The 16,916-nt window shown below is 42.5% G+C and overlaps 3 protein-coding genes and 1 pseudogene across 3 annotated transcripts; 3 read left to right on the forward strand and 1 right to left on the reverse strand.

Moving 5' to 3' along the window:
* Window positions 1–181: 181 nt before the first annotated feature.
* LOC113158713 lies at window positions 182–3,022 on the forward strand (annotated as a pseudogene).
* A 105-nt stretch (window positions 3,023–3,127) lies between these two features.
* On the forward strand, window positions 3,128–5,512 carry LOC113158714 (tripartite motif-containing protein 16-like). Its single transcript, XM_026354821.2, has one exon. It carries the CDS (start codon window positions 3,466–3,468, stop codon window positions 5,059–5,061), a length of 1,596 nt encoding a protein of 531 aa, XP_026210606.1. The 5' UTR covers window positions 3,128–3,465; the 3' UTR covers window positions 5,062–5,512.
* Window positions 5,513–5,798: 286 nt separating this feature from the next.
* On the forward strand, window positions 5,799–13,127 carry hpse (heparanase). Its single transcript, XM_026354823.1, has 13 exons — window positions 5,799–5,823; window positions 6,021–6,436; window positions 7,427–7,551; window positions 8,150–8,278; window positions 8,345–8,518; window positions 9,039–9,210; window positions 9,994–10,041; window positions 10,136–10,229; window positions 10,309–10,415; window positions 10,854–10,968; window positions 11,307–11,431; window positions 11,513–11,659; window positions 12,138–13,127. Exons 2-13 carry the CDS (start codon window positions 6,186–6,188, stop codon window positions 12,295–12,297), a joined length of 1,647 nt encoding a protein of 548 aa, XP_026210608.1. The 5' UTR covers window positions 5,799–5,823; window positions 6,021–6,185; the 3' UTR covers window positions 12,298–13,127.
* A 571-nt stretch (window positions 13,128–13,698) lies between these two features.
* On the reverse strand, window positions 13,699–16,014 carry LOC113159045 (myosin light chain 5). The gene is made up of 7 exons (XM_026355517.1): window positions 15,792–16,014; window positions 15,207–15,314; window positions 15,052–15,127; window positions 14,748–14,852; window positions 14,227–14,305; window positions 14,090–14,138; window positions 13,699–13,814 (listed from the first exon to the last, which is right to left on the reverse strand). The coding sequence occupies exons 1-7, from the start codon at window positions 15,792–15,794 to the stop codon at window positions 13,710–13,712; spliced, it is 525 nt and encodes a 174-aa protein (XP_026211302.1). The 5' UTR covers window positions 15,795–16,014; the 3' UTR covers window positions 13,699–13,709.
* Window positions 16,015–16,916: the final 902 nt, after the last annotated feature.

Consider the following 16,916-nt stretch of genomic DNA (forward strand, 5'->3'; position numbering starts at 1 on the left):
CCTGTCTTTGCACAAATGCCCCACATTCAAGAAATTGTTGACACTCACGTGTAATGGAATGATTAAATCTCAGTATAGAATAATTAACTGAAGGGAAACAAAGCCACATTCCCCTCCCTCCCTCCTCGCCCTGCTCACACGCCCTCCACTGAGGAGACACGTGTTGTTTAGAGCTCAAAATAGTTTCAGTTTTGTGAAAGTGAAACTCAAACAGTCTGAGAGCTGAGATGGCGCAGAAAGAAGTTCAGCTGGACCTAGAAACTATTTGTTGTTCGATCTGTCTGGATGTACTGAAGGATCCGGTGACGGTTCCCTGTGGACACAGCTACTGTCTGAACTGTATTAACAGGTTCTGGGATGAAGAGGGTCAGAAGAAGAAACACAGCTGCCCTCAGTGTAGACAGACCTTCACACTGAAACCTGTCCTGGTGAAAAGCACCATGTTGGCTGTTTTAGTGGAGCAGCTGAAGAAGACTGGACTCCAAGCTGCTCCTGCTGGTCTCTGCTACGCTGGACCTGAAGACGTGACCTGTGATGTCTGCAGCAGTAGGAAGAGAAAAGCCCTCAAGTCCTGTTTGATGTGTCTGGCTTCTTACTGTGAGGAACATCTCCAGCCTCACTATGATTCAGCTCCATTAAAGAAACACAAGCTGGTGGAGCCCTCCAACAAGCTGCAGGAGAACATCTGCTCTCGTCACCATGAGGTGATGAAGATGTTCTGTCGTACTGATCAGCAGTGTATCTGTTACCTCTGCTCTGTGGAGGAACATAAAGGTCACGACACAGTCTCAGCGGCAGCAGAAAGGACTGAGAGGCAGAGAGAGCTGGAGGGGAGTCGACAAAAACTCCAGCAGAGAATCCAGGACAGAGAGAAAGAGGTGAAGCTGCTTCAACAGGAGGTGGAGGCTATCAACCACTCTGCTGGTAAAACAGTGGAGGAGAGTGAGAAGATCTTCACTGATCTGATCCGTCTCATGGAGAAAAGAAGGTCTGAGGTGAAGCAGCAGACCAGGTCCCAGCAGGAGACTGAAGTGAGTCTTATCAGAAAGCTTCAGCAGAAGTTGGAGCAGGAGATCACTGATCTGAAGAGGACAGACGCTGAGCTGGAGCAGCTCTCACACACAGAGGATCACAGCCAGTTTCTCCAGAACCACCCCTCAGTGTCAGAGCTCAGTGAAGATACAGACTCGTCCAGCATCAACGTCCGTCCTATGAGGTTCTTTGAGGACGTGACGGCAGCTGTGACAGAGCTCAGAGACGTACTAGAGGACATACTGAGACAGACATGGAGAAACATCTCACCAACAGTAAATAAAGTGGATTCTTTATTGTCAGTGGGGACACAGATCAGAGATGAGTTCTTAAAATACTTCTATGAAATCACACTGGATCCAAACACAGCACATACGAAGCTGTTATTAACTGAGGGGAACAGAAAAGCAACACTGCTGAGTGAGAACCAGTCTTATTCTCATCATCCAGACAGGTTCACTAGATACACTCAGGTCCTGAGCAGAGAGAGCCTGACTGGTCGCTGTTACTGGGAGGTGGAGTGGAGCGGGGGGGGGAGTTTACGTAGCAGTCAGCTACATGAAAATCCAAAGAGCGGGGAGATTAACTGAATGTATATTTGGAGGCAATGAGAAGTCCTGGGCTTTACGATGTGACCAGAACAAATGTGTATTTTTTTATAACAAGATCCAAACTCCAGTCTCAGGTCGTCCGTCCTCCAGAATAGGAGTTTACCTGGATCCCAGAGCAGGTGTTCTGTCCTTCTACAGCGTCTCTGGAACCATGACTCTCCTCCACAGAGTCCAGACCACGTTCACTGAGCCTCTACACGCTGGACTTTGGCTTCTTTATTCTGCTGGAGACACTGCAGAGTTCTGTAAACTGAAAGAACTAGAATGACAGCGCTGTGGTCGGATGTCTGTGTCCCTCAGTCAAGTTGCAGTTAACATGCATGTTTGTACAGACTCATTTTCTAACGGGTGAAAAGAACTATAGCACTGGCTAAAGGTGGACATGCAGGATGTCACAGTGAGACACTGTGTTCAGTCTGGACACTATTGTTATAGTCAGGTCATTTGTTAGTCTTACAGATTTCTGGATGGTTACTTCCTGGTTCAGTTCAGGCACAGGTGTTAACGCTGCACATTATATTTGGAGTTTGATCTGAGACTTTGTACAGTAGTCGTTTGGATTTATATCTAGTTTGTTTCTCACTCAAACAGTGACCTGCACTGTTTGAGTGACAGTAAAGTAAATGACTACATGTAGAGAACTGAACGAGAACCATCTGTCTTCTTATACTTTTAATCAGAGAACTCAACAATAAAAGTTCACGAGTGTTAATAAAGATTTTTATTTTTTTTACCACCTTGGATTATAAAGAAAGGTGTGAGTAAGACAGAAAGTTCATGATTCCACTTCAAAATTACAGGAAGAATAAGTTTGTGCTGTTTTACTTAAAAATAACGATTTAGTTAAAATCAGTTGATGAAGTTTTTAGTGGTTAGATTTAGTTTTGTTTCAACTCGACTGAACATAATGAATTATTCCTCATTATCTTTGTAATTGTGAGATTTTATTTGTCCTACATACGAGACGTTATTCTGGAAAATCTGATTTCTTTTGGTATAATCATAAAATAACATCCTGTGTGTGAGGAGGTTTCTCTCTTCTTATAAAGAATTGTCTTTACATCGATTCTTTACTTTGGATTTTCCATTTGAGAAGTGAATTAAGATCTCTCATTATGTACTAAAGTGTTTTCTGTTAGTGAAACATGAAGACGATGTGTGTGGATCAAATCTTATGATGATGTGATGATTCATGTGTTTCTGCATAGTTTCAGTTGGAAGAATTGGAACTAATCATTTTCTATTGTCTGAGCTGCTACAGGACACTGAACAGAGCCTGTTACCACATTACTCTGTGTTAACTAGAACATTTACTACATCTTACTACTGCTGACTAAAAACAATAAGTGAGACTGTAAAATAAATGTGTTGATAAGTTTTGTCTTTTCCTTGACATGAAGAAGTTCAGGGAGGATGTAACAGATCATCTATTATTAACGTTAGATAGTTTAAACGAACCATCGGATCTGTGTTTCGATCATAAGAGGAAACGTCGTCTGGGAAAAGTTGACAACTAGCACTTAAAGTGTTTGAAAGAGAAAAAGGATCAAACACACAGTTTGTCTCTTTAAATCCTTCCTCTTCTTGAAACGAGTCAAAGCCTGATAACCCTCCCTCTTCCTCTGAGGAAGCTCCACTCTGGCAAAACATTTCCTGGTTCCCTCCCCGTCAGATCTACAATTTCAAGATGGGTGTAACCAGCATGTGGTGAAGTGCAGGAGCTGACGGACCCCGTTCACTGCAGAGACACGTGCTGTTTAGATCAGAGGTCAAACTAGTTTCACTTCAGACAAAGTAAAACTCCAACAGTCTGAGAGCTGAGATGGCGCAGAAAGGAGCTCCGCTGGACCGAGAGTCCTCCTCCTGTCTGATCTGTCTGGATGTACTGAAGGATCCGGTGACCGTTCCCTGTGGACACAGCTACTGTCTGAACTGTATTAACAGGTTCTGGGATGAAGAGGATCAGAATAAACGCCACAGCTGCCCTCAGTGTAGACAGATGGAGGCTGCTCCTGCTGGTCTCTGCTACGCTGGACCTGAAGACGTGACCTGTGATGTCTGCAGCAGTAGGAAGAGAAAAGCCCTCAAGTCCTGTTTGATGTGTCTGGCTTCTTACTGTGAGGAACATCTCCAGCTTCACTATGATTCAGCTCCATTAAAGAAACACAAGCTGGTGGAGCCCTCCAACAAGCTGCAGGAGAACATCTGCTCTCGTCACCATGAGGTGATGAAGATGTTCTGTCGTACTGATCAGCAGTGTATCTGTTACCTCTGCTCTGTGGAGGAACATAAAGGTCACGACACAGTCTCAGCTGCAGCAGAGAGGACGGAGAAACAGAGAGAGCTGGAGGGGAGTCGACAAAAACTCCAGGAGAGAATCCAGGACAGAGAGAAAGAGGTGAAGCTGCTTCAACGGGAGGTGGAGGCTATCAACCACTCTGCTGGTAAAACAGTGGAGGAGAGTGAGAAGATCTTCACTGATCTGATCCGTCTCATGGAGAAAAGAAGGTCTGAGGTGAAGCAGCAGATCAGATCCCAGCAGGAGACTGAAGTGAGTCTTATCAGAAAGCTTCAGCAGAAGTTGGAGCAGGAGATCACTGATCTGAAGAGGACAGACGCTGAGCTGGAGCAGCTCTCACACACAGAGGATCACAGCCAGTTTCTCCAGAACCACCCCTCAGTGTCAGAGCTCAGTGAAGATACAGACTCGTCCAGCATCAACGTCCGTCCTGTGAGGTTCTTTGAGGACGTGACGGCAGCTGTGACAGAGCTCAGAGACGTACTAGAGGACATACTGAGACAGACATGGAGAAACATCTCACTCACAGTGACTGAACTGGATGTTTTACGGTCAGAACCAGAGCCACAGTCCAGAGCTGAGTTCTTAAGATATTCACGTGACATTAGACTGGATCCAAACACGGCACACACAACTCTGTCATTAACTGAGGGGAACAGAAAAGCAACAGTCATGAATCAACCACAGTCTTATTCCAGTCATCCAGACAGGTTCACAGTCTACACTCAGGTCCTGAGCAGAGAGCGTCTGAGTGCACGTTCCTACTGGGAGGTGGAGTGGAGAGGGACCAGAGTTCACGTAGCTGTTGCGTACAGGAAAATTAGCCGAGCAGGGAACGATTCCGGTTTTGGATGCAACGACCAGTCTTGGGCATTAGATTGTGACCAAAACACATTTAGCTTCTATTACGAAAACATCCAAACGCCCGTCTTTGGTCGTCCGTCCTCCAGAATAGGGGTTTACCTGGATCCCAGAGCAGGTGTTCTGTCCTTCTACAGCGTCTCTGGAACCATGACTCTCCTCCACAGAGTCCAGACCACGTTCACTGAGCCTCTACACGCTGGACTTTGGCTTCCTTACTCTCCCGGGGACACTGCAGAGTTCTGTAAACTCAAATAGAAAAAAGTTGAAGTGGATCAAACTCAGTATTTTATGTTATTTTACTGTTTCTTCTTTTCTTTCAGCAAATGTTATTATCAGTATTCAGCTTTTCTGATTGGCTGTTAGTGTTTGACAGTGTGATCTTTGCTCGTTTCTATTTGAATCATGTTGTTTCTTTTGACTGCATGAGTCTTAACAGAGACTTTTAATTATAACGGTCCATTAAGTAAATCTGAAACCTGTATTAAACTGTGTTAACCACTTTTAAAATCAATAACTGTAATCATTATCTAATAATGGAAATAAAGCTTTATTCAATCCCAAGTTATTTCAATTAGTTTATTAGTTCTTTTCTCCTGTAATTAAACAACTTTTTGATTTCAATATTACAAAAACAGGTATTAATACTTTTTACTTAAATTGTTTTCCAAACTGACATTATGACACATGTTCCCGTCACTTATTAGTTAGACCAGGGACACGTGGTGGTTTGATGGTAACACTGCTTAAAACTGTGAAATGAGGACAAAACATAAATCTTCAAATCAAATCACTGGAACCAGTATCAAGTGGAGCCATGTTAAATGTACAGCACATGATTTAACATTTGGTTTATCACTGTGCCCTTCAGAATTCACAGTATTATTATTATTATAATTAGTTATATATTATTATAATACTGAAACAGTTATTAATATAAAGTACCTGGATGTTGTTCCCTCGTGTGTCCAGTAGGTGTCAGTGTGAAGGAACCTTTTCTCAGGTGAGGCTGTACCTGAGGTAAAATCACCAACAACCTGAGGTTCTTCACAAAGTCAAATATTCATGTGATTCTCACATTAAATCTTTGTTCTGTGCTCACACATTAACTTGTTCTACAAACTGAACACAGCTTGTTTTACACCGTGTTAATTATTAATGAATCAATTCCACTTTAAACTGCAGCTTTTTAATTTTACTGTCTGACGTCACCTGAGTCCAGGTCCTGGGGGGTGCACCGGGGTGGACTCTGTGATGTCCGGGTCCTGGTGGGGGGGTCCACCGGGGGCCCCTCCCGGGGGAACCTTCGTGTGTCCTCTGGTCTCCGTCGATCCGCTGATGCTGCAGCTCCGCAGCAGGAAGTGTCTCCGTCAGTCTGCACCATGAACCGGGTCGTGCTGCTGAGTCTCTGCTTCCTCTGGACTCGGACCGGCTCCTCTCACCGGCTCCTCGGACCTGACTCCGGCTCCGGCTCCGGCTCCGGCAGAAACTCCTCGGGGTCGCTCGACGTGTCCGTGTCCGTGTCCGTGGACGTGGACTTGTCCTCCGCGATCCGCCGGGTGGACCGACGCTACCTGTCCGTCACCGTGGACGCGAGCCTGGCTGCGGAGGAGAGGTTCATGTACCTGCTGAGGTGGGTGTCGACCGCCAGCTCACCTGGTTAATCCTGGGGAAGCAGCTTCCACAGGACACGTCGGAGTGGATTTACTGAGCACACAGCTGTTAATCCGGATTAAAGAAACCTCTTAGGGATTTACGCACTTACTCGTGTTGAGGTATTTGTACTGCGTTTCTGGCACTTTTATTTTGAAAGTGCAGTATCAGTACATCACGACAGTGGTAAAAAGTAACTGAGTACTAGGAACTACTACTACTACTAGGAATTTTACTTGAGTATAGTTGAATTTAACAGATGAGCTGTAATAATATTGAATCTTATCGAAGATTAAAAGTAAATGAAACCTCTTATTATTGTCAGTGTTGAACAGGAAACAAACTGCTCAGGGTCACGGTCAGCGACTTATGAACCCTGAACTGTCCTTTCCTGCCGCGTCTTCGTCTTCTAACCCTAACCCTCTGAGATCCCTTTGTAGGTGGACATGTTACCTCCACCTGCAGATGTTGTCCCCTCCCTCGCTGCCTCTTTATCTCTTTGTGTCTGGTCTTTACAGGAGGGAGTGAGAGCTCTGTTCGCAGTTCATCAGCTCAGAGTTTAAATAAGTTTCAAAAACTCACAGACGTCAAGTCATCTGCTTTTTGGATTTTTGAGTTCTTTGAAAGTTGAACTAAAATCAAACTCCATTAATTGAAGAAAGACTGTGAAGAGTTTCTGATCCTTCTGTTGTGGCCTCCCTTTATATTTGAGTGTGAATATTTAAAACTATACGTTAGTTCAGTTTTTACTGTGTTTTTATCAGTGTTTGTCTTCATTCTCTTAAAAAGTGAAACTTTAGATTCAAACCCCAGTTTTCAGTTTGCTCCATAATCTTCAAACATACATTCAAATTCAAACGTTTGGTGAGATCCACTCGTTTTCTGTCACATTCGTCTTTTAATATTTGCTCCCAACACATCAAACGATGGATCATTTCTGAATCTCACATCAACACTGTTCTGTTTGTAGCTCTCCGAAGATCAGGACGTTGGCGAAAGCTTTAACTCCAGCTTTTCTGAGATTTGGGGGGACCAGACAGGACTTCATGGTGTTCACGCCTCAGGGGTTTCATAAGGACTCGGGTGTCACTGCAGGTAATGTCAGGTTTCCCTGATCCTGTTGGACGTAATGAAAACAGTCTTTTCGTTCTATATTTACGTTCAGTTCTTTAATTAAAGCTGAAAATCTACAGTAGATGTTCAGAGCCAACATGAAGAAAACTGTTACTGTCCACATACTTATGGACCTGACTGGGCACTGTTATCCTATGCAGATGACACAAACTGTAGCTGTACAGGTGTCTTCTGATGATCTGGTCTAATACTTGTCAAACCTTTTTTTTTTACTGTAGAATAAAGAATCATTTTTAAAGAACAGATGATAGAAGACAAATCCACAAGGTCAATAAATGAAAAGGCACGAATACATGAAATGTTCTTCACTGGGACATAAAGAAGATCCGTGTTCCAGGAATCAAATGTGTCCGTCTTCACTGTTTGTTCTTCACAGCTTTGTTCAAGAGGCAGAATATGTGTTCAACTGAACCTCAGAGCAGAGAATGTGCTGTTATAGTTTGACTGGACTCAGTTCAGACCGGGGTCCAGCAGGTCAGGCGCTGTGTGGTCACTGAGGGTTTTTCTTCTGACCTTTGTGCAGCTGAAGTCACGTTTTGTCCCTTTGTCTGTGACTCAGATCCGTCCTGTGATGGAGTGGAGTTACCTTCATGGCTGGAGGACAAGCTGAAGAAGGAGTGGACTCAACAACAGCTGATCCTGATGAAAGAAGACCTGCAGAGGAAGTACACCAGAGTCAAGTTCACAGGTACGAGTCTCATACAGGCGTCCTTATTGAAACACTGCTGCTGCTAAAGTCCTCTTCCTGTGACAGAGTCCACCGTCGACCTGCTGCACTCCTTCACCAACTGTTCGGGCATGGATCTGATCTTTGGACTGAACGCTCTGCTCAGAACCGCTGACAACAGATGGAACAGCAGCAACGCCCGCTCACTCCTGCAGTACTGCGAGTCCAGACGGTACAGGATGTCCTGGGAGCTGGGGAACGGTACGAACAGATGTCCTAGATTTGATTTTGTTAACAAAAGAGCTGCAACACTCTGAACGGTCTGCAGACATTTTGGTAACTGATGAGTTGAAATCATTTTTCTAGCAGAAAGGTAAAAAGAAAGTTTGAGCATTTTAACATCATCACAGTCGACTTGAAATCACGATGCACCTTTTTAACTGTTTCCAGACATTTTATCAAGCAAATGATTCAAACAACAATAATTAATAAGCAAAGGAAACAGCTGTTCATGTGTTTTGTTCATTATCATACTGAAGCCTCAGTTCTTCTGACACTGAGGTTTGAGTTTCACTTCCGTCTTCATGCGTTGAGAGGACTTCATTTAACACCCCTGAGTGCACACAGGAAGTTATTTCATGTTTTATGTACTTGGGAAAACTGTTTCAGTGGTTTTATGTCACAGTTACAGAGAAGGAAGTGTGAACAGTTTAGTTTCAACACACAGTGTTTGTTGTAAACGGATCTGAAACTGACACTGCTGTCACTTGTTGGTCTTCAGAACCAAACAGCTACGAGAAGAAGGCTGGGATCCGTGTGGATGGAGAACAGCTGGGACGGGACTTTACACATCTCAGAGAATTGATGTCAGAATCCAAATTGTACCGTGACGCTGGGCTGTACGGGCCGGACGTGGGCCAGCCACGAGACCACAGGATAGACATACTGAAGGGGTGAGAGGTCACACGGAGACAAACCTCATCAGCGTGTCAGTAGAGCGGGTCCAAGTTTGTGAATGACATTATATGTATTATAGTATTTAGTTTGGCCTTAGTTCAGCTTTACCAGGTTTTAATACACAGTGAGTCTGTTCAGTTTCACTTCGACCAACTTATGTGTTGAGTCACCATCGTGGGGACGACTGAGAAAGAGCACTGAGGGAAACAGCGACTGTCAGCTCGGTGTGTCTCAGGCTATAGATACAAAGAGGAGGACGATGTTTCCACACAAATAAACTGTGTCTCCACTCTGTTCGGACTGTTTGACTCACACGACAAGTGTTTTAAAGCTGAATACATCACATCTGCACCAAAAACAGACTCCCGCCAACAGGTTTTCAGGCCCTGAGCGTGTTCATACACATGTCCTGTAATATATATCTGATGAAAAGTGTTGTGTTCAACTTGAAACTGAGTTGAACTGAGCTCATTCTGTCCCATAATTAAATTCCAGAGTCACATGTGAGCTGCAGACTTCACTTCGTTACCTCCAGAAGTGTTAAATGAATGGACGACTTCTCCTGTAGAGTGGCAGGAAGGTTTCATACGGACACTGAACATGACACTTGGATTTCTCCTTCAAGTGCTTTAAATAACTGTAGTGTCAGTTTTTGTCATTTTACTAATTCAGATCATGCAGTGATGCGTTCTCTGAAATCCAGTATCAGTGAACAGAGCTGATACGTTCTAATCATGTGTCAATACTTTTGAATTGGTTGTGACTTGTTCTGTATTCAGGTTCCTGAAGAGTGGAGCTCGGGTTGTCAACGCCTGTACCTGGCACCAGTGAGTTCACCTTTACTCTGCGCTGTGTTACCTGTGCTCCGTCACTTCACCTTGTTTCTCCTAAACGTCACTCGCTCTCCTGTCTCCTTCCTAGTTATTATGTGAATGGAAGAGACGCGTCCTTGGACGATTTTCTAGACCCAGTTGTTCTGGACACACTGACTGTAAAGACTAATAAAGTCCTGCAGGTAATAATGTACAGCAGAGTGTTTCACCTGTGGGAGGTCCAGGTGTTGAAGTGGATCTGTGTTTTCCCTCCGTGTCCAGGAAGTCAATCTAGTTTCTCCAGGGAAGAAGGTTTGGCTGGGAGAGACGAGTTCAGCCTACGGAGGAGGAGCTGCAGGACTGTCGGACACATTCGTAGCAGGATTCATGTGAGTTTTTAAAGACGGTAACCTGAACTGTAGTCAAGACCACATGAGTCTGGGACCAGGGAACAGAAAACTGATCTACTTGAAACTGGGAAAGGACACAAAACAGTTTGATGAGAAAAACACTACAAGTTCACCGACTCTGCCTTTTTAACTAAATGTTTGTGCTCAGTGTTGTTAGTTAACTTTAAATCTGTCGGTTCTGTGACTGTTGTACTTGACAAGAACAGAACAGAGTAAAACCAGAACTACTGTTACTGAAACCCGAACACACCAAAGCTTCTGTAGCTGAGTCGTCTGTGCATCGTGTTTTTTTTTACTGATCCATCACCTGATTTAGGAAAAAGCCACAGAGCACTGATGCTGTGTTGTTCCCACTTTTTATTCAACCTGGACATCAAACATTTACCAGAGTTGTGTGTGAATATGTCCTATTTTCAGGTGGTTGGATAAATTGGGCCTGGGGGCCGCGCTCGGCCTGGATGTTGTGATGAGGCAGGTGTTTGTAGGTTCGGGGAGTTACCACCTGGTCGACGACAACCTGGATCCTTTACCTGTAAGAAATAGTTCATTCAGTTTCACAATTTAAGCTCAATGTCAGCGTCTGTGTTGTCTTCAGGTTTTACTTCAGTGTAAGGACTGAGCACATTTATTCAAGTGTTGTATTTGAGTTTTTATTTCCAGTTTGTGTCTTTGTATTTAACATTTAGTCATATTTATAACTATGAGTGCTTCCTGCCACTGGGTTTCTGTGGAGTAACATTCTCACACCAGCCGGTGAACATCGAGCAGGTATTTCCCTCAGGAGATGCTGGAGACCAGAAGCAGAGCTAAAAGAGAGGGAACCTGTCGGTGTGTACACTTGATTGATAACTGTGATCTATGTTCTTTTAGGATTACTGGCTGTCTGTTCTCTACAAGAGACTTGTTGGACCAGAGGTTTTAAAAATTGAAGCTTTTTCTAATTTCGTCCAAAGTAAAAGAGTGAGGCTCTACCTGCACTGCTCCAACACTAAGAGGTACTGCAGCTTCATGAGCACATCCTCCACTGGTTTTATCTGCTGTTAACATTTAATCATCGGGCGTATTTATTTCTGCAGTTACAGACGTGGAGCCGTCACTTTGATATCCATGAACCTGAGTAAGAAACCAGCCAGGATCTCTGTTCCCGCACTCGTCTCCTCCAGCACAGTGGAGGCTTTTGTCCTCCAGTCTGACCAGCCGGGAGAGCGGGGGCTCTACTCCAGGTGCCAGTAACCCAGAATTCCTCCATCTAACCATTTATCACTGAGTTTCTGAAGTCTGCTCTGTTTGCACCAAGACAGCAGGAGATAAACTTTACACTGTTTTACTGTTTGTCTTCATGATCAAATCCACACTTTGTATTTGTTCCTTTCTTTACGTTACATTCATTTGGAAAATGCTTTGTCCAAAATGATTCACAGTAAGTTTATTCAAACCACACAGGAGTGTGGAGCAAGAGAGAGATTGTGATGCTAAAAACGGAGCAGATCCATATCGTATGTACACATATTCTAAAAGTACTCAGGTAATTACCACTAAAATCATCAAAGATGCAGAAAAAGAAAAAGATCCAGAAGTCAGGGAGCAGCATTAAATACATTAAAATCACATTTGGTTTATAAACCAATAGCCAGCAGAGTAGAAGAGCTCATTCTCCACCGTTTAGTGACTGATGAGATGATTTTATGTGTTTTTACGAAGGTCAGTGAAACTGAATGGAGAGGTGTTGAAGATGGTGGATGATAAAACTCTTCCTGACCTTAAAGGAAGTCGTCTGCCTCCAGCTAAACATCTGCAGCTTCCTGCCTACTCTCTGGCCTTCTTCGTCTTCATAGAAGCTCAAGCTGCAGCCTGTCAGTGACTCTCACAGACCTCATTGATCAGACAAAGAGAGCTGCTCATCACTGGATTAAAAACACTTGAACTTAACTGAAGATGGTAAATGAGTTTGTTTCCTCGAAGGGAGATCTTTTTTACATAAGGGATTCTGAAGTGTGTTATTTATTAATGCTGCGCCTGCTGTTGTTTACTGGACTTTATATTTAGTATTTTTGTACCAGTCGCAAGTGAAACTAAATGATTTACACACCAAGTAACCTAAAGAATGTTTGTGTAGTGAAAACTTATAATTAATTAATTAATAATTAAGAGTTTTGACATCTCCACTCATGATTGAAGTATTTTTCAAATTCTGGCTCCAGTGTAGCTTCAGATCAGGTCAGATGGTGAAGGTGTTCCACAAGCCTCGATATTGGGTCCTCTACTTCTTGTTCTATGAATAGATCATATTTATTTTAAAACTTACCATTGTAAAGTCTGTTTTTATGCTGATGATACCATCTTCTAGGTTGATTTCTAAATATCTTTTATTAATTTTTAGCTTGTTCTGAAACCTAAAGACCTTTTTTTTAACCAGAGCACCAGCTTTAATGATCCCACTGGGATCTATTTCTAAAAGCACACTAATTTGAATTTTTTTTTATCCTACATCTACAATAAGCTAGAAATATTCTAAAATGCTGCTTTTGTGCAGAAACAACATGAAATATTTTCGCTAGTTTCTGCAGTTTGTTGTGTCCACATTAAAACACTGACACAAGAATTTCTCTTCCTGTTGATCAGTGTGGAGAAAAGGTGATCAGGGCATTATCTGTAAACGTGAACTGAAATAAAGAGATTTCTTGAATTGAATTTGTGTTTTATAGTTAATCAAATTCTCCAGCTCAAACTTATTAGTTAGTTAATAACTGAGAAATCCCAAGTTTTCTATGTTTAAGAGTCACAGCAGTGATGAGCTGATTGGATGTTTATTAAATTTCATCAAATAATATTTATTGTTTAATTTTACAACCCTTGTGCAAAAAGACATAACTAGCAAAGGCTGCACCTATTTATTCAGATATGAGATTTCAGTCCACCCTGGATAATCTTGGAGGTAAATGCTTCCAAAAATAAGTAATTTATAAAAGATACTGAGCAGTATATCCATGATAACAGGTGACAAAATACCTCAGCTATGAACAGGTCAATGCAGCACATTTCAGGATTTTATTACTGACCCAACTTATCGTAGACTGAGCTGCTAAGTACTAACATACTTACATCTACAGTCTCCACTAATATGCAGACTATTTTCTCTTAAGCTGGAACTTCATAACTTCATGAATGATGACAGCATTAGAGGTTTGAGAAGTTGTGATGTGTGTGTTCTTTTTATTTCCAACATGAAGCTGTAATACATCACACACACAGTGCAGCAGGTGTGTCTTCAGTTCACTGTTCTTCCTGTTCCTCTCCGTGTGTGATGATGTAACACAGAGATTTGTAATCCAGGTTTCCTGCAGCGTCGATGTTTGATGACTGGAACATCTGCTTCACCTGCAATCAGACAGTTTAATACCAGATCAGCTGTTGTAGTACAGAAAGTAAGACTGAGGCTGTGGTTCTACTGGTGAACTCCCACAGACCAGCTTTCCAACTCCTGTGCCTGAAGGTTGATTTCATCTGATTTCAACTGTCTACTAATGTCTATCAAATGCAAAATGTCAGGAGAAATGACTTGATCTGACACAATTCTGCAACACGTTGACCTGAAAGATTTTCTCTATATTACCTGAGAATTGTATAAAGTGGAAATGAACCTGATTCTTTACCTCTTCAGATGTGAACTTGTCTGCTTGTGTCATCAGTAGTTTCTGTAACCTGCAGCAACAGAAAACACAAGCATCTGTTTTCTGACACGGCAAAGCAGCATGTCTGAATCTCAATCAATGCGCAGCTGGCAACTTACTCGTCTTTGTGGATGAAGCCTTTGGCATCAGGGTCGAACATTTTGAAAGCGTTTAAGATGGTTTCTTCAGGGTCGGTGCCTGAAACACACACGCACACACACAAACACACCGATGATCGATAACATCAGTATACATCACGTTCAGATGGTTATTATCCAAGCTGTGGGCCTCCAGCCATCAGCTGTTGCTCATGACTATTTTTCTTTAAAGGAATAGTTCAACATTTTGGAATCTCTTCTCTTTCGTTCAGTGAGGGTTAGATTGAAAGCCCTCTCCATGGAAACAGACACAGATGATCCATTCATGCTCGTGTCTGTGCACAGAATAAGAAGCTATATTCAGCTCCTGCTCAGCTGACACAGCTGCCAACATGAGTGCTAAGGAGCTGCATGGGACTGCACAGCACCTTTTGCACGTCCATGTCTTTAAAAGTCATATATACCAGACATTAAACTCAGCAGTCACCAGTGAATGAGTCTTAGTTTGGATAACTGGTGCAGTTCCTCTTTCAGCTTCTCACCGTGCAGCTTTTCTCCAAACAGGTTGAGGAACATGGTGAAGTTGATGGGACCTGTGGCTTCCTTCAGCATGACTTCCAGCTCGTTGTCCTTCACATTGAGTTTACCTGAGGAATCAAACTTAACACTGAACCTCACACTTCACCAAGTCATTTCTCTACAGAACACAATGTAAAATGTCCTTATTCTGGTTCCCAACGGGTCAGTTTCCGATGTTTTAAGCTCATTATTCATCAAACAGTAACTAAGTACCAGTAAATGTACCACTGCTCATTGGGATGATGATTAATAATCAGAGCTACAAACCCAGAGACGCGTACGTGTCCTTCAGATCTTCTTTGTCGATGAATCCGTCCCGGTTTTGGTCGATCAGTGTGAAAGCCTGAGTTAGAAAGAGACGGGATCTAAGGACAAGATAAACCAGTTAAGATGAATCCAGTGGGAGAGACGAGTTCTCTCACCTCTTTGAACTCTTGGATCTGGGTTTGTTCAAACATGGAGAACACATTGGACGAGGCTCTCTGAGCTCTTTTGGCGCCTCCTTCCTTCTTCTTTGTCTTTCTGCTCGCCTGAGAGAAGAACGTGTTATCTATTAGTTCACTTCATCCTGAGACAGAGAAACGATTGATGACGTCAAAACAACAGAAGTAAGGAAAGGTCACAAAGGTTTTGCTTATGTCCTAATAACTGCAGGACTGTGTTCAATCAGATCAAATGAGTTCAATGATTTTTTACAGTTGTTACAGGAAACAATTAATGAATTTGACTCCAGCTTGGCTCCAGATTTTATATTTACTCCCTTTCCTCTGGAGTTTGAAGAAGCTTCACCGCAGGTTAACAACTGTTCTGTTCTACACATTAAAGCTCTCAGTGTATTTTCGACTTATTGCTCTAACAGTCTGTTTAAAACATCTTAATCTTGTGGCTCTTCAGTTGTTTCCTTTCTTAACCTAGTCATATGTACAGCTTTACTCTTCACCCTTCACTTGCTGAAAATAAAAACCATTAAACGTTCAGATGTGAAGAATGAAACTCTGAGCACGTACCATCTGTCCTCTGCTCCCCGTCTGTGATGCTGTTGCTTCAGTGCCTGTTCTGATGATTTGGGCACTGAGTTTAAATACAGCAGCTGCCTCAGATGCACAGAGGGGATGTGATGATGGTCTGAATGAAGCCCGGTCTTCAGGGACCCCCCCAGCCTCACAAAGTTCCCCTTACATGGACAAGATGTTTGGTAAAACTCTGCTTCTCCAGAGGCTCAACAACTGCTGCTGCTGATCAAAACCTTTTAAAGTGTTTCTATTTACAGTGATTCACATTGGAGACAGACGCCGGAGAAGGAGAGAGGAGGACAACTGACACGATATTCCTCTTTGATTCTTTATTTGAGAAACGTTAGAGCATCAAATGTTTGTTCTACTCTTATTAAGGGGTAAAGAGAAAAATAGACAGAATATCAAACATGACGCACATTCAATAGGAGTGATTTAAGTAGTAATCAAATGTCTTTCCACATTACTTTAAAGGCAAAAGGACAAAATAACTACATCATCTCTATCTGTGACCCTTAATAAACATATAATATCAATCCAGCCTATACAGCATGGCTGCGCATACTTATGGTTTAATGTTTTTTATTTCTTGTGTCTTAAGTTCAGTTATTAATGATGTAACAATAAAACTAAAGCAACTGTGAAATGAACAATTTGTAAATGGAGTTTGGCTCATTCGATGGTTTGGATTGGAGTTTTTGTTTGTTTGCTTGTTTTTCAGACTTTTTACACTATTCTACTACATTTTAAATTAAAATATTGTATTGTATATTTTAATACTCTTATTCAATGATACAAAGCTACTGTTGATGTTAGCGATTTATAGATTTTTCAACTAAAATATCCAATAATAATAAAACCCACCAATACGATCAATAAAATCTATTAGAGGTTACGGCCTAAACAGAAGATACTGTACAGTAGATACCACCTCTACTACTACAAATACTACTTTTCCAATAATACTTATACAGCATCAATGATGCCTGTCACTGTGCCACAGTCCGGTCCAACATCCAGAGCAGGGAGCAGCCCTCAGCTGCAGCTCGTTCTGTGCTTTGTGTCCACATGGCGGCGCTACACTCACTCTGTTCATGTGCCATGTTAAAACATGACAAA

The sequence above is a fragment of the Anabas testudineus genome, chromosome 12 (genome assembly GCF_900324465.2).
Source record: "Anabas testudineus chromosome 12, fAnaTes1.2, whole genome shotgun sequence".
In the NCBI taxonomy this organism is placed as follows: Eukaryota; Metazoa; Chordata; class Actinopteri; order Anabantiformes; family Anabantidae; genus Anabas; species Anabas testudineus.

Excerpts from the sequence above, each read along its gene's own strand:
- LOC113159045 (XM_026355517.1), bottom strand. Across the intron at positions 15,128-15,206 it reads AGATCCAAGAGTTCAAAGAG|GCTTTCACACTGATCGACCA; the intron begins GTGAGAGAACTC and ends TTTCTAACTCAG. Across the intron at positions 13,815-14,089 it reads ACAAGTTCACATCTGAAGAG|GTGAAGCAGATGTTCCAGTC; the intron begins GTAAAGAATCAG and ends GTCTGATTGCAG.
- LOC113158714 (XM_026354821.2), top strand. The coding sequence starts at position 3,466 with ATGGCGCAGAAAGGAGCTCCGCTGGACCGAGAGTCCTCCTCCTGTCTG.
- hpse (XM_026354823.1), top strand. The coding sequence starts at position 6,186 with ATGAACCGGGTCGTGCTGCTGAGTCTCTGCTTCCTCTGGACTCGGACC. Across the intron at positions 8,519-9,038 it reads GTCCTGGGAGCTGGGGAACG|AACCAAACAGCTACGAGAAG; the intron begins GTACGAACAGAT and ends GTTGGTCTTCAG. Across the intron at positions 10,416-10,853 it reads ACATTCGTAGCAGGATTCAT|GTGGTTGGATAAATTGGGCC; the intron begins GTGAGTTTTTAA and ends TCCTATTTTCAG.